This window comes from Sinocyclocheilus grahami, unplaced genomic scaffold (assembly GCF_001515645.1).
Source record: "Sinocyclocheilus grahami isolate Dianchi unplaced genomic scaffold, SAMN03320097.WGS_v1.1 scaffold111.1, whole genome shotgun sequence".
NCBI lineage: Eukaryota > Metazoa > Chordata > Actinopteri > Cypriniformes > Cyprinidae > Sinocyclocheilus > Sinocyclocheilus grahami.
Genome location: NW_015505290.1, coordinates 1410703 through 1427735, shown reverse-complemented (window position 1 = coordinate 1427735; position 17033 = coordinate 1410703). Strand labels below are relative to the sequence as shown.

At 37.5% G+C, this 17033-nt stretch overlaps 1 protein-coding gene across 1 annotated transcript in view; it reads right to left on the bottom strand.

Annotated features, from left to right (window-relative positions):
- LOC107589083 (apoptosis-stimulating of p53 protein 1) overlaps window positions 1-17033 on the bottom strand; it is a 54128-nt gene that overhangs the window by 6929 nt on the left and 30166 nt on the right. Inside the window, exons 6-10 of the mRNA XM_016277414.1 lie at window positions 12368-12542; window positions 11494-11690; window positions 4878-5133; window positions 928-1052; window positions 364-844 (exon numbers count right to left, since the gene is read on the bottom strand). Of these exons, the coding sequence (XP_016132900.1) occupies window positions 364-844; window positions 928-1052; window positions 4878-5133; window positions 11494-11690; window positions 12368-12542 (1234 nt within the window). The remainder of the gene's footprint in view (window positions 1-363; window positions 845-927; window positions 1053-4877; window positions 5134-11493; window positions 11691-12367; window positions 12543-17033) is intronic.

The following is a 17033-nucleotide window of genomic DNA, read 5'->3' as shown; positions in this document are numbered from 1 at the left end:
AAGTTTAGTTTTAAAGTTTTTGTTGGGGAAGATCTAAGGGATCTAGAATAAGGTCAAACAGAATAAGGCATTAATATGAGTTTTATAAGTTCTTATAAAAAGCCAGTATGCTAGTAATATGCAACTAGTTAATAGTGAGAATTGGTCTTTAAAATAAAGTGTTACCTAATATTTTTACTAAGCATCAAGTTAGAAGTCCCCCTGTATAATTTTACACTTAAGATCTGTATCAATACCCAATCCTGATGTGAACTCCCTGTAACAAAAGACTGAAGGTTCTTTTAACTTCTTTTTAACCGAGCATATACTGTCAGGATAAGTAGAAATTTGAAGTTTAATATTAAATCATTTTCTGATGTGTACCTGCTTTGACTGCGGGCTTGATGTTCAGAGGGTAGTTTTTGGGGGCTGCTTGTTGTAAGTACATATGGTAGATGGAGCTTGAGTTCATAGTGGCTGGGCCTTTTCTGGGTGACTGCGGTCTGGAGCCCTTATCTGGGATGAACGGCCTTACCGCTACAGCCAGAGGAGCGTCTGGCCTCTCACTGGGGGGGAAAAAGGGTGGACTGGGCTGGAAGGTGGGACTGGGGGGCACAGAAATGCGCTGCTGGATCTGCTGAGAGGAAGAGCCGGTGGGTGCAGGGGGAACACGGGGCCAGGCCGGCTGCGGCGGTGGGTTGGTGGGTAGGCTGGGCACCGGTCTGAGAGGAACATCCTTGCGTCGGTCCAAAGAGCTGGTGGAACCCGAGTTGGCAGATGAGAGGGGGTGGTTGCTGGTATGGGCTCCGTATGGGGGAGGCTGGGGCTTATTGAGAGGAGGAGCTGAGCCCATTTGACTGGAATCCTGAATTTAAAACAGACAGTAAAATCACGGTAAAATTATAAGACAGCAATTTATTTGTGTGCGTGGGTCTAAGTTAGACGTACCTTATCTCCAGGAGTGCCTGCAGGTGATGCTGTTTTAATGCTAGTGTCTGTTCCAGACTCCTTCCAGTCAGGTGCTTTGACTGATGTGTTGCTCTTGTTGAGGGTGGGCCAACCGGCATCATTTGCTGAAAATGGAAAGAAATTAAGCATTAATACAAGATCAGACATGACAGAACCCCTCACAAGCACATTTATTATTAGAACAGTGACGAACTGCATTGCTAATATACTAGACATGACTTCTAAAGATGTCTAGTAGGTATGATCTTGAGTTAGGAGACATGAAGTATAACAGTCTTGCATATGAAAAACAAGTTGGTCTGGAATAGAAATGAGAGGGGCTCCTCACAAGAACAGCTCAGATGACTTCTATATTTTACTTTAATTGTAAGCTCAGTCAACTGCATGGTATCTTGACTTCAACAGAGCTTAAAAGTCAGTCCATATGAAACTCAAAACAAACAAAGAGAAAGACTGATTAAAACAAAATGACTAAGCCACCACTCTACAGACTTAACTTCTCTGTCTATTATGTGTGTGTATTTTGTGTTAAGTCAACAAGTTAGCTGAATGTTAGAGAATGATGAAATGGAGCCAGTAATTTAGTGAGTTTAAATGTACAGAGGAAGAGGTAGAGAGCCCAGTGAACCTTATCAGGGTAGAGTTTCTCATCCCAGCATACACATTCACTCTCACTCATGAGACCTCGCACAATCTACCTCATTACATTCTTACACAGACAATCATATACACGCATACTCCCAAAAGACAGGATCAGCAGCTTTTGACTCGCAGTAAAGAATTGAATTGCAGTAAAGAGCAAATAAACAAGGGTGAATGTAATTGACCAGACAGAGAGAGATCTAGTATATCATTAAGGTTCCGTTGCTTATGAAAAACGTGTAATTTTGACTTCTGCCTTAAGCCATTTTTTGTCTGGAAAACTGCCACTCTGCAATTTTTAAAAGTGGTTAGGAACTTTAACAGAATTAATCCTACTGCTTAGTTAAAGTTAGTTAAATAATCTCTGTAAGAGAGACACAACAATATTCAGTTTGCTTAGAACAAGATACATTGGAGACCAAAGTCTGAGATCAGTGGAAAATTGTATTATTTGGAAATTTTAGTTGAATACATTTTTCATTAGGAATTACTACTTTTCAAAGATTTTTTAAAATAAATCAATATATTCATTCAACAAGCACATATTAAATTAAAAAGGTAAAAGTAAAGACTTCTACAATGTTACAAAATATTTCCATTTCAGATAAATGCTGCTCTTTTGAACATTAAATTAATTAATGAAACCTGAAAAAAGTATTATGGTTTCCACAAAAAAAGTGGTATAAAACAGTTAATAATAATAATAATGTTTCTTAGCACCAAATCACCATATCAGAATGATTTCTGAAGGATCATGTGACACTGAAAACTGGAGAAATTGCTGCTGAAATTTCAGCTTTGCCATCCCAGAAATAATTACATGTTAAAATATATTTAAATATTCTTGTCACGGACTTGGATGCATTTTTACTCTGACTTGACTCGGACTCGAGCCTTTCGGACTCTGAAAATATGTCCAAGTCCAGGGACATTTGACGGAAATGTCACTGATTCAATGCATTATTACAAAAGTGATATTCAGTATTTTGCATGTGTTTTTAAGTCTTGTCCAGTACTTGAAAGCCGACGGGTTTCTGTGCTCACACACCGAAAGCGCGCTCACAGAACGTGCCTCTCAGTCAGTGTGCGAATGCCGAGTTCTCTTTCGCTTAAGTTCTGTTATTGCTACACACTTACACTAAAAGTTATGTCAAAATGCCCATCTTGGAGACTATTCATGTAAATGCAGTCGGTTTTCTCTTAAGTAAACTTGAACAGTTGGGAGAACTACATGTGTCAATTTTTGATCTATGCCTCAGATCTAAAAGCAACAGCGTAATCTGCAGCCGCCGACTGCATCATAAATGTTAATCAAACAAAAGAAAAGGAGAAAACCACTCACTGCTCTTGACTGAATAACTTAACTTTAATAAGAATCATCTACATTTAATGTATACAGGGAATATTAATGAATGTGAAATGTCTTTATTAGGCAATTTCTAGAAGCCTTTACTAGGCTACTATCTGAAAAACTAAAAAAAAACTATTTAATTTGTATTTTTGAGTAATATATTTATTTATCATTTAGCTTGTAAGTAATACTTGGAGTGTTTACTTGCCTACAGTAAGCTTGAGTATGTTTCATTACATTAGTTTATTATTTTTTGCTTTTGTATTAGTGGCAGTTTCTAGCTTCAAAGAAAAATAATTTTTCTAACATATTTGCGACAATAGTTTTTATGGGTCCAAAATCACCTTGGGTGTGCATTATTTTCTAATAATTTAACGGCCTGTCATCAATTATTCCTTACATAATGTAATTTATTGTAATTAATGTAACTATAAATGCATTCAAAAATAAAACAGGTGTGAACTGGCTGTGACTTATGTAAAGTATATGTAGGGATTTTATACACAGTGTGTGCTATTGTACAGACTAGATTTATCCCTCACGGTCTCATTTTCATCCAAGAAAAAAAAATCTAAATGCCCTGTCTAAGGGGTCCGTATACTTTGGCGTCCATTCATTTTTCTTTCTTTCTTTTTTAACCCAGAAATTAAAATGCAGTTTCTTCTGTAATGGTTCAAACACAGCAGACATAAACTAATCTTGATTATACAAAATTCATATTTCATTAAAAATCGTAAAAATGATATTAAAGCTTGTTTTTTTATTGAGATAAAAGGTGCATTTTCTGCTCTTAAGGTCCCATTCACCAAGATACCTACTCCTTTACCCCCACCCTTTAATTTATATATTTACTTTAACGATTAATAAAGTCAAGTACCGCCCTTTAATTTGTCACATTCTAAAACCTGTTTCACTCTGAAATATGTCACACTACATAAATCAATTCAGCCATAACTTCTGTTACATGACTTTAAGTTTGCTAAGCAAAGCAGGACACTAATTATCAATCAAAAATCTAAATGGCAAGATACAATAAAGGTTTGCTTTTGTTACATTTAAATGGACATTGCGTTTTTGTATTTGTAAAGATTAGGTGGACTCGAACCAAACACTATACAATATTACTCGTTTTGTTGTATTTTTGATTAAATAAATGCAGCATGGTGAGCATAAAAAAAAATCTTATCAACCCAAACTTCTGAACGGTAGTGAATATTATCAGCATAACAATGGCGTAAAACATTTAAATGAAAAAAAAAACCCATGAATTTCAAAATATCTTAGCATTTGGTTAGTCCTTTTGCTTTAATTACAGCAGCAATCAAGCTGTGTGAACTCCACCATTTTCTGTTAAACCTGATAATCATGTTCTCCAGCATGATTTGAGATGATCTAAGGAGCATTTTGAACTTCAATGGAAGCAAGAGTCATATGGGTGACAGTAACAAGCCACACTAAAGCCGGTGTTATACTTTCCGCGTCCGCTAGGGTCCGCTATGGTATGCGTGACGTAAAAATCGTCATCGGAGAGTGTGCGCGGAGGCTCTGAGCGGACATCCGCGTGCCTCCCATTTTTTGCAGTAGGCAACTGCGCATGCGCAGGCTGTGTGAAAAAGCTCCTTGCTACTCGAACCTGTAAAATCCGTCGATAAAACAATATAAAGACAGCCAGATGTGCAATAACTCTGGGCAATTCTTTGTTCACATGTTTGTTTATTGTTCAAGCCAATCTACTATGCGTGGATGGAACACGTCCACAGAGCGGACCATCAGCTTATGCTTACTGTAGTATAAATATAAGTAGTCCGCGTACGTGTCCGGATTGCTCACGCGGAAAGTATAACACAGGCTTAAGACTGCTTTGATCCTGCTCAATACACTGAATAAGGTTCATAGGCCATTCCTCCTGCCCTCTATCAGACACCTTCCCACTCACGAGAAGCGCTGTCCGACCCTGCCGCAGAGCCGGTAAATGGGGGTGGAGCCCCAGGGCCTGGGCGGGGCTCTGGAGGGGGTGGAGCAATCGGGTCCACAATGATGTCTAAATCAGAGACCTTCCAGGGGCCGGGAGGCTTTCTCACTCCATCTAATCCCCCCCACAAATCCCACAACATCAAAGTACAGGGACAGGAAAGAGAAAAGAGAGACACACACATACACGTATGGACAGCACAGAGCAGAAACGACACAAGAGGTTAGAAGTGAAGAAAATGAGAAATCAACTTCATAAACAAGGAATTACTACTTTTCAAAGATTTTTTAAAATAAATCAATATATTCATTCAACAAGCACATATTAAATTAAAAAGGTAAAAGTAAAGACTTCTACAATGTTACAAAATATTTCCATTTCAGATAAATGCTGCTCTTTTGAATATTAAATTAATTAATGAAACCTGAAAAAAGTATTATGGTTTCCACAAAAAAAGTGGTATAAAACAGTTAATAATAATAATAATAATAATAATGTTTCTTAGCACCAAATCACCATATCAGAATGATTTCTGAAGGATCATGTGACACTGAAAACTGGAGAAATTGCTGCTGAAATTTCAGCTTTGCCATCCCAGAAATAATTACATGTTAAAATATATTTAAATATTCTTGTCACGGACTTGGATGCATTTTTACTCTGACTTGACTCGGACTCGAGCCTTTCGGACTCTGAAAATATGTCCAAGTCCAGGGACATTTGACGGAAATGTCACTGATTCAATGCATTATTACAAAAGTGATGTTCAGTATTTTGCATGTGTTTTTAAGTCTTGTCCAGTACTTGAAAGCCGACGGGTTTCTGTGCTCACACACCGAAAGCGCGCTCACAGAACGTGCCTCTCAGTCAGTGTGCGAATGCCGAGTTCTCTTTCGCTTAAGTTCTGTTATTGCTACACACTTACACTAAAAGTTATGTCAAAATGCCCATCTTGGAGACTATTCATGTAAATGCAGTCGGTTTTCTCTTAAGTAAACTTGAACAGTTGGGAGAACTACATGTGTCAATTTTTGATCTATGCCTCAGATCTAAAAGCAACAGCGTAATCTGCAGCCGCCGACTGCATCATAAATGTTAATCAAACAAAAGAAAAGGAGAAAACCACTCACTGCTCTTGACTGAATAACTTAACTTTAATAAGAATCATCTACATTTAATGTATACAGGGAATATTAATGAATGTGAAATGTCTTTATTAGGCAATTTCTAGAAGCCTTTACTAGGCTACTATCTGAAAAACTAAAAAAAAACTATTTAATTTGTATTTTTGAGTAATATATTTATTTATCATTTAGCTTGTAAGTAATACTTGGAGTGTTTACTTGCCTACAGTAAGCTTGAGTATGTTTCATTACATTAGTTTATTATTTTTTGCTTTTGTATTAGTGGCAGTTTCTAGCTTCAAAGAAAAATAATTTTTCTAACATATTTGCGACAATAGTTTTTATGGGTCCAAAATCACCTTGGGTGTGCATTATTTTCTAATAATTTAACGGCCTGTCATCAATTATTCCTTACATAATGTAATTTATTGTAATTAATGTAACTATAAATGCATTCAAAAATAAAACAGGTGTGAACTGGCTGTGACTTATGTAAAGTATATGTAGGGATTTTATACACAGTGTGTGCTATTGTACAGACTAGATTTATCCCTCACGGTCTCATTTTCATCCAAGAAAAAAAAATCTAAATGCCCTGTCTAAGGGGTCCGTATACTTTGGCGTCCATTCATTTTTCTTTCTTTCTTTTTTAACCCAGAAATTAAAATGCAGTTTCTTCTGTAATGGTTCAAACACAGCAGACATAAACTAATCTTGATTATACAAAATTCATATTTCATTAAAAATCGTAAAAATGATATTAAAGCTTGTTTTTTTATTGAGATAAAAGGTGCATTTTCTGCTCTTAAGGTCCCATTCACCAAGATACCTACTCCTTTGCCCCCACCCTTGAATTTATACATTTACTTTAACGATGAACAAAGTCAAGTCTTGCCCTTTAATTTTTCACATTCTCAAAACCGGTTTCACTCTAAAATATGTCACAATACATAAATCAATTCAGCCATAACTTCTGTTACATGACTTTAAGTTTGCTAAGCAAAGCAGGACACTAATTATCAATCAAAAATCTAAATGGCAAGATACAATAAAGGTTTGCTTTTGTTACATTTAAATGGACATTGCGTTTTTGTATTTGTAAAGATTAGGTGGACTCGAACCAAACACTATACAATATTACTCGTTTTGTTGTATTTTTGATTAAATAAATGCAGCATGGTGAGCATAAAAAAAAATCTTATCAACCCAAACTTCTGAACGGTAGTGAATATTATCAGCATAACAATGGCGTAAAACATTTAAATGAAAAAAAAAACCCATGAATTTCAAAATATCTTAGCATTTGGTTAGTCCTTTTGCTTTAATTACAGCAGCAATCAAGCTGTGTGAACTCCACCATTTTCTGTTAAACCTGATAATCATGTTCTCCAGCATGATTTGAGATGATCTAAGGAGCATTTTGAACTTCAATGGAAGCAAGAGTCATATGGGTGACAGTAACAAGCCACACTAAAGCCGGTGTTATACTTTCCGCGTCCGCTAGGGTCCGCTATGGTATGCGTGACGTAAAAATCGTCATCGGAGAGTGTGCGCGGAGGCTCTGAGCGGACATCCGCGTGCCTCCCATTTTTTGCAGTAGGCAACTGCGCATGCGCAGGCTGTGTGAAAAAGCTCCTTGCTACTCGAACCTGTAAAATCCGTCGATAAAACAATATAAAGACAGCCAGATGTGCAATAACTCTGGGCAATTCTTTGTTCACATGTTTGTTTATTGTTCAAGCCAATCTACTATGCGTGGATGGAACACGTCCACAGAGCGGACCATCAGCTTATGCTTACTGTAGTATAAATATAAGTAGTCCGCGTACGTGTCCGGATTGCTCACGCGGAAAGTATAACACAGGCTTAAGACTGCTTTGATCCTGCTCAATACACTGAATAAGGTTCATAGGCCATTCCTCCTGCCCTCTATCAGACACCTTCCCACTCACGAGAAGCGCTGTCCGACCCTGCCGCAGAGCCGGTAAATGGGGGTGGAGCCCCAGGGCCTGGGCGGGGCTCTGGAGGGGGTGGAGCAATCGGGTCCACAATGATGTCTAAATCAGAGACCTTCCAGGGGCCGGGAGGCTTTCTCCTTTATTAGGCAATTTCTAGAAGCCTTTACTAGGCTACTATCTGAAAAACTAAAAAAAAACTATTTAATTTGTATTTTTGAGTAATATATTTATTTATCATTTAGCTTGTAAGTAATACTTGGAGTGTTTACTTGCCTACAGTAAGCTTGAGTATGTTTCATTACATTAGTTTATTATTTTTTGCTTTTGTATTAGTGGCAGTTTCTAGCTTCAAAGAAAAATAATTTTTCTAACATATTTGCGACAATAGTTTTTATGGGTCCAAAATCACCTTGGGTGTGCATTATTTTCTAATAATTTAACGGCCTGTCATCAATTATTCCTTACATAATGTAATTTATTGTAATTAATGTAACTATAAATGCATTCAAAAATAAAACAGGTGTGAACTGGCTGTGACTTATGTAAAGTATATGTAGGGATTTTATACACAGTGTGTGCTATTGTACAGACTAGATTTATCCTGTCTCATTTTCATCCAAGAAAAAAAAATCTAAATGCCCTGTCTAAGGGGTCCGTATACTTTGGCGTCCATTCATTTTTCTTTCTTTCTTTTTTAACCCAGAAATTAAAATGCAGTTTCTTCTTTAATGGTTCAAACACTGATGAATAGAATAAGCAGACATAAACTAATCTTGATTATACAAAATTCATATTTCATTAAAAATCGTAAAAATGATATTAAAGCTTGTTTTTTTATTGAGATAAAAGGTGCATTTTCTGCTCTTAAGGTCCCATTCACCAAGATACCTACTCCTTTGCCCCCACCCTTGAATTTATACATTTACTTTAACGATGAACAAAGTCAAGTCTTGCCCTTTAATTTTTCACATTCTCAAAACCGGTTTCACTCTAAAATATGTCACAATACATAAATCAATTCAGCCATAACTTCTGTTACATGACTTTAAGTTTGCTAAGCAAAGCAGGACACTAATTATCAATCAAAAATCTAAATGGCAAGATACAATAAAGGTTTGCTTTTGTTACATTTAAATGGACATTGCGTTTTTGTATTTGTAAAGATTAGGTGGACTCGAACCAAACACTATACAATATTACTCGTTTTGTTGTATTTTTGATTAAATAAATGCAGCATGGTGAGCATAAAAAAAAATCTTATCAACCCAAACTTCTGAACGGTAGTGAATATTATCAGCATAACAATGGCGTAAAACATTTAAATGAAAAAAAACCCCCATGAATTTCAAAATGTCTTAGCATTTGGTTAGTCCTTTTGCTTTAATTACAGCAGCAATCAAGCTGTGTGAACTCCACCATTTTCTGTTAAACCTGATAATCATGTTCTCCAGCATGATTTGAGATGATCTAAGGAGCATTTTGAACTTCAATGGAAGCAAGAGTCATATGGGTGACAGTAACAAGCCACACTAAAGCCGGTGTTATACTTTCCGCGTCCGCTAGGGTCCGCTATGGTATGCGTGACGTAAAAATCGTCATCGGAGAGTGTGCGCGGAGGCTCTGAGCGGACATCCGCGTGCCTCCCATTTTTTGCAGTAGGCAACTGCGCATGCGCAGGCTGTGTGAAAAAGCTCCTTGCTACTCGAACCTGTAAAATCCGTCGATAAAACAATATAAAGACAGCCAGATGTGCAATAACTCTGGGCAATTCTTTGTTCACATGTTTGTTTATTGTTCAAGCCAATCTACTATGCGTGGATGGAACACGTCCACAGAGCGGACCATCAGCTTATGCTTACTGTAGTATAAATATAAGTAGTCCGCGTACGTGTCCGGATTGCTCACGCGGAAAGTATAACACAGGCTTAAGACTGCTTTGATCCTGCTCAATACACTGAATAAGGTTCATAGGCCATTCCTCCTGCCCTCTATCAGACACCTTCCCACTCACGAGAAGCGCTGTCCGACCCTGCCGCAGAGCCGGTAAATGGGGGTGGAGCCCCAGGGCCTGGGCGGGGCTCTGGAGGGGGTGGAGCAATCGGGTCCACAATGATGTCTAAATCAGAGACCTTCCAGGGGCCGGGAGGCTTTCTCACTCCATCTAATCCCCCCCACAAATCCCACAACATCAAAGTACAGGGACAGGAAAGAGAAAAGAGAGACACACACATACACGTATGGACAGCACAGAGCAGAAACGACACAAGAGGTTAGAAGTGAAGAAAATGAGAAATCAACTTCATAAACAAACAGCAACTGAAGAGAGGGAACTCACAGCAGGAAGTGATAGGATACATGCTGTGGTCTTTAAAAGTACCAAACCACTTTATTTACATTTATGCATTCAGCAGATGCTTTTTTTCCTACGTGACTTTCTTTCTAGGTATATATTTAATTAGCTTATGAATTCCTTGGGAATCGAATCCATGACCCTGGAGTTGTTAGCAACATTCTCTACTGTTTGAGCAATAGGAATGCTGTAGCACTCAATCGAACACCATTGTAGGAGCTAGTCTCAGTCTTAAGCCCAAATTATACTTTGGTTTTAACTCATACACTAGGTAGCGTGCATGACATAAATTTCATCATCAGCATAGTATGTATGTGCATACTTCCAACCACAATTTTTTTGTTGGTCCACAAGGTGGCAACACTAGCCCTGGCCATTGTTTCACAGTCAAAACAGAAATTAAGAGTCAGGACAACAACAAACTACTTGAGACTGCAACAAAAACAACAGATGCCTGTGTTGATGAACGCTTGTCTGAGGGGGCTAAGAGAGACCTGCAATTTTTGTTTAACAGAGTACAAAGACATTTTATTAGTCGTAACTCCTAGAGAGAAACAGGGCAGACAAAGGACAAAGATTAAATTTTCTAGTATGTATGCATCAAGTGCCTATGTTCATGCAAGGATACTAAATGCAGTATATGCCGTTTAGATTTACGCATACACTAAGTGTTCACGTCAAAACTTAAGTATACTTTGGGCTTTAGACACAAATCACACTTTCAAACTGATTTACTGCCTGGCTGCTACACAGTCCATCACAAAAGTCATGCTGACATGAGACCAGTGGATGGATTTTTTTTTTTTTGAGGAATAACTAGTTACTGGATTTCAAAACATACACAGAATAATAAACAATCAATATCTATGGATATAGCTGACTCCATGTTTCTATACCACAAACATCATAAGTTTTTAACTAATTTTAACAGCCAAAAATTTTTTTCTGGTGTCATTTATACATTTCACACCCTACTTTTGGAAAGCGTCCTATATCAAAACCAGCAGAATTTTGTTGCAACATGCAACATACTAAAAAAACTGCATTATTAAAAGTGGTCAAGGCTCTTTTAATATTTTATGGTGAAAAATCACCACAACAAATCTCTTGTATGAAATTAAACTCTTGAGTTGAGTGTGTGGTCATACCTGCAGCTCCTGGTACAGTTTGCGGAGCTCCAGGGCAGCGGTGCCAGTGACCTGACCGCCGAGGGTCTGCAAGCCATTTAGTTTGCCTCTCCTCAGGTCCTCCAGCTGCTGGCTGAGCTGATCCACCCTCAAGACGGCTGCCTGCAGCTCTGCCTGCTTGTCCTGGAACATCCCGCTGATGTGCTCGATCTCTGCGGCTAACAGACCACAGCTGAGTTATACACACGCGAACTTGCGTGCAAACACAGGCATACATGAGCCGACATACTTTCTCTATTACTATAGGATTATTATTTAATGTTCAATGAAAATGTAATGTGTGGCTGCACATGTTGTACAGGAGCTCTTGCATAATGCAAAACTAGCAGGCTGAACAGATATATTCTATACAGTAAAATTGACTTTTATTGCTTTCACCATTTGTCAACAACATAATACAGCCTAAATGCTGGCACAACATGGATAAACCACCCAGCTGTGGGTTAAAACTGAAAAATTTTTAAAATCTTAACCATTCTGCAATAAAGTACTGATAACAAGCCACAAAAATCAAATTTTAAACACAGCCCTTAAAAGACTCATCTCCAGCGGAGTGGACAATCCCATCTGGAGTTGCGTGTGTGGGAGTATTTGGCATTATGTGAGATCATTACAATTCACAAACTAGCAAAGACCTAATCCTGACCTTATGGCATGTGTTTTTATGTGTGCATGTGATCGCACTTGTAGTTGTAAGTTTACTGCTCTCTCACATGCAAACGCTTACATGAAGCAATCTGGCTTTATACAGCCACGCAAAATAGCCACATCACAATCGCTAGCAGCATTTCTACTCGGATGATTGCTGAAGTCAGGTTGCCATATGGAGACATACACAGGTTGCCATTGATGACTTTGCTGTAGTCCACTTGGCCCCTCATGGCACGGATCTTCTTGAGTTTGGCTTCCTGACTCTCCACCCTCTCCTTTAACCTCTGTAGTTTCTCGGTCTCAGACACAGTCTGCTGCTGCCGTCGCTCCTGCTGCTTCAAATAGCGCAACCGTTGCTCCTATGGACAGAATACATAAAGAACATGAGCATACAAAAAATAAATGTAAATAAAACATTGCCAGGGACATTTAAACAATCTACAGTATCTCTTTATTTTACACCTCCGTGATGTGCTTTCTTCATTAAATGCAAAAACTACATGTATTGTGTCCATCACACTTTTTTCCTTTGTCAGTATTTATGATATGTTGATTGCCGCAGCAAGTTTTGAAGAACTGATCAGACAGTGTGAAATATCTGACACGGTTCCATTACTCAGCGTAATTGACTCAAAGTTTGGAGAAACAAACTACATGGTAGTGTTATCATAAATATCTATATTTTGATACCGATATATACTGAAATATCTGACACGGGTCCATTACTCATTTTCCACAGTATACACCGATACAAGCTGCGTCTCGCTCTTTCCTCTCCAACAGTGAGTTTGACACGCATCCGCCACCTGTCAATTACAGTCTGAAAGTCCGCACGAGATTGCTGGTATTCTGCATAATTTTAATCATTCCGGCGCAAATGTGGCGGGTGCTTTATTGTAACATATGAACACAGTCATGTAATTGCAGAAAACTGGACGCGAGCTCTCAAATAGGCCTAACTTATACAATTGAACTGCCTGTCCTCTCACTCCGATATTGCTTGTGAGCAGACTGTGCAATCACGATCTCTCCGTGCTTTAAGTAGAAATGATTTCTCTTTGCTCCTGGATTAAACGTTGTCAAAAGTTAATCAACCATTAATGACTTTTTGTAGGATATAAGGTCTTTTATACCGTCATTCTCCTTTTTTGTCATATTTTTGTGCTTCATTTCACTCATTGCACAGATTGTTGTTATATGAAGGGTATGTTTGTCTGTTGTTGTTTGTTCTTCATGTCTGCAAAACCACAATAAAAATAATAAAAAATAAAAATAAAAAATAAAAAAAGTTATCAACCATTCAGAATAGATCAATGCCTGACCAATGAAAATCCTACTGGAAATGTTATTGGCTGTAAGTGAAATGCACCAGAAAGTCTTTCAACAATCAAAGATGGAACCTTAATTTCTTTACAATGTAAGTTTATGCTAGAAATGTTTTGGAATGGGATATTTGTCTGATTTGTACATATAAATATCCTAGTCTGCCTAACTGCATCACTACATTGTACAGACATTAGGGTCAAAGCCATCTGATGTTCCATTTATCTAAATAAATAGGCCTAACATATATGGCTCTTAAATCACTGCTTATAAAATTTCAGTGTTGTCATATTTTCCAATACAACTGAATTGAGGTCATTTGCATAATTTTATTACTGACTGTGTACTTGTCATTTTTTGTAAATTCAATTCAGTTTGAAATCAAATTTGAAATCAAGCTTCCTGCTGTAAGCTTTTGCAACAAAGTTACCCTATTTTAAAGACACAAATACACAGAATGAGCAAATGTTTAAGATTGAGATTTTTGTAATGGTAATTGATCAATATTTATGTGTATGCAAATAAAAGCCTATATTAAAATCTGTTCATCATATAAAGCGAATGTGTCTTTTTAGAAGACTTGGATTAAATCAATTTCAAAGCTTGAAATAATAAGCTTGAAAAAAAAAAAAAATTATATATATATTAAAATATCTATATGGCAGTATACAGTATGTGGTAGTTTTACCAATGGTATTGAAAATGATTAGTCGTCCTGAAAAAAAAATTACGCTACTTACTTTTTTAGTGCAAAAAAATTATTTGTCTGCTGTCAATCTTTAATCAAAAACTAAAAATCTGCTTCCACTCTGAAATGGCGTTCTCGCTCTGATGACGTCAGTTTGACGGCTTGGGGAGAATCCTCTTGTTAAGTCATGACGTTAGGACTGCTGTTTCCAGGTCCATGCCTCTACTAATTTCACTTGAGAATACTATCTCAACAGCCATTTATGAGCACTCTTTAATACAGCCTATACAATCTTTAATATTACATATTTAAGCTAAGCATTTTAGAATTTGCTTTGCACACTACAGTCTCCGTGCTCACAGTGTTGCAGACACTAATATTTTAGCTGAATCACTGTCAGGCCATCTGGGATTTCAGTATGGAGATAAAGGTTAGGGTTATAATTTTTCAGTATTACATGACATTGTGGGTGTATATTAGCACAGTTTGTTGTTTTCTTGGAGCGTCTGGCAGAGCGTTAGGACCCATCAGCGGTGAAACGTGATGTCAGACGTAACAAGCAGATATTCTTAATCACTCCTATCCAACCGTGAATCTGCTATGAGCAAGAGGTGGAGAGGAGGTGCACTACAATAAAACCCCGCCCTTTATTCAATATTTCATTTCACTTGGAAATACATCACAACACTGAAGTCAGTTGCAACTTCCGGTTCACGGGTACTTTGATATTGATATTTTTCAAGGTATTGGAAGTTAGAAATTCCTGTACCATGACCACTAAATCACGTACTTTGTCAATAAGATAAAAGTGGGTTTTGTTCAAAGTAGCTATTATCCACATAGATCTTTGATATGAATTCATATTTTTTGGTAATTCATTAAATATCGCCGTAGTATAGTAACTAGTACTCTGAGTAGTTTTTGAGAGGAATACTTTGTACTTTTACTTAAGTACTGTTTTGACACCAGTACTTTTACTTGTAATTGAGTATTATTTCAGCAATGTAACAGTACTTGTACTTAAGTACAAATTTTCAGTACTCTTTCCACCACTGCTGTCGTGAACGTGCGTCCAAAGTGACGCAGTAGAGATGAAAATGTGGAATAAAGTTGTTATTTTGGTTTTCTTTGAGCAAAAAAAGTATTCTCATAGCTTCACAACTTTACAGTTGAACCACTGATGTCACACGGACTACTTTGTCGATCATCTTGGTACTTTTCTGGACGTTGAACGTGGTAGTTACCTTGCTGTCTATGGGAGGGTCAGAGAGCCCTTAGATTTCATCAAAAATATCTTAAATTGTGTTCCGAAGATGAACGAAGGTCTTACGGGTTTGGAACAACACAAGGGTGAGTAATTAATGGCATAATTTTCATTTTTGGGTGAACTAACCCTTTAAGTACTGTTTTGACACCAGTACTTTTACTTGTAATTGAGTATTATTTCAGCAATGTAACAGTACTTGTACTTAAGTACAAATTTTCAGTACTGTTTCCACCACTGATCGTTCCACCCAGGGCAGTTATCACTGTCAATCACAGCAATGACTTACGGAACAATTTAGCGGATTCACTGGCATCATTTTTTACACTCGCGTTTGTCACTCTTGAAACAGTATATGTGGACGTTCGGTCCTCTTAGACAAACAAAACTTTCTTCAAATTGTCGATGGATTATGTAGAGATTCTAGGGAAACAGAGCAAAGCTCTTAAAGCGCAACTGACTGAGCTTATGCGAAAACTCCTTATAAATCAATGACTAACTACACAATCAATCTCTTATTTACACCGTGTATATGCGTTTTTTCTCTCTCTGATTATATTAGGTAGTAGTGTTGTCAAAAGACCCGGTACTTCGGTACCAAGTCGGTACTAAAAAAAATGAAAACGTTACGGAACCAGGTTTTTTTAAGTGCTGGTGGTACCGAGTACCCGGTCAACCCGGTTCTTGATGTGCTATCTGAAAGGTGCGCAGATGCGCTCTCTTCATAAAAGCACTGAGACATGGCGACCTCAAAATTAAGAAACATCAAACTAACAAAACACTTTAAAAGACACCCAGATCAAATGAAATAGTTCAAAAGCAGGTAAGTTTCATTTCACCCCATACACATTGATTTATTTGTGGCTGCCCGCCACAATATCAAAACTCACCACCACAAATAGATTTTCCAAAAGGCTTTGACTTTGTTGAATAAACATGAGCACTGCACGTGTCAAAGTCGAAACCCAGTGCGGGTGTTTTTATATCACTGTATTTCTGAAGGAAACCGACTGTCTTCAGAAAATTTTGGATGTAATTTTCATTTCATCTTGCCTGTAATGCCGGAGTAGCGTTTGTGAGCGCAGTGCTTATTTGATTACAGCCGTTACTGGGGAAACCTCCATCGCTCCCGCTTTACAAGCGCCTCCTGCTGGCAGAGAACGAATTTGCATATATATGCCACCACAAATACAGTGCAAGTCTGTGGGAAACACTGCTTATGATATGAATATTATTCAATATTTTAATTTGAATGTCGGATTGAAATTAACATCGCTGTTATTAGAGTAGTTAAAGGTTAGCATAAGCGTGGCTAACGCTAATATAATGAGCATTAGAATGAAGTTTCTTTATTAACTATTCAATGCTCCTATAACTTTTATGGCAAAAAAAAAAACAGGAGGACATGATGATATTTACTATTTTTACACACCAGAGGCTTTTAAATGAATTGTGAATCCAAAATATGCATGTTAGAGAATGTACAAATAGTTAACATTGTGTCATATCAGTCAGAAAAGCAGTTCTGGGCTTTTTTTTTTTTTTTTTTTTTTTTAGCTAATTTATTTTTTTTTT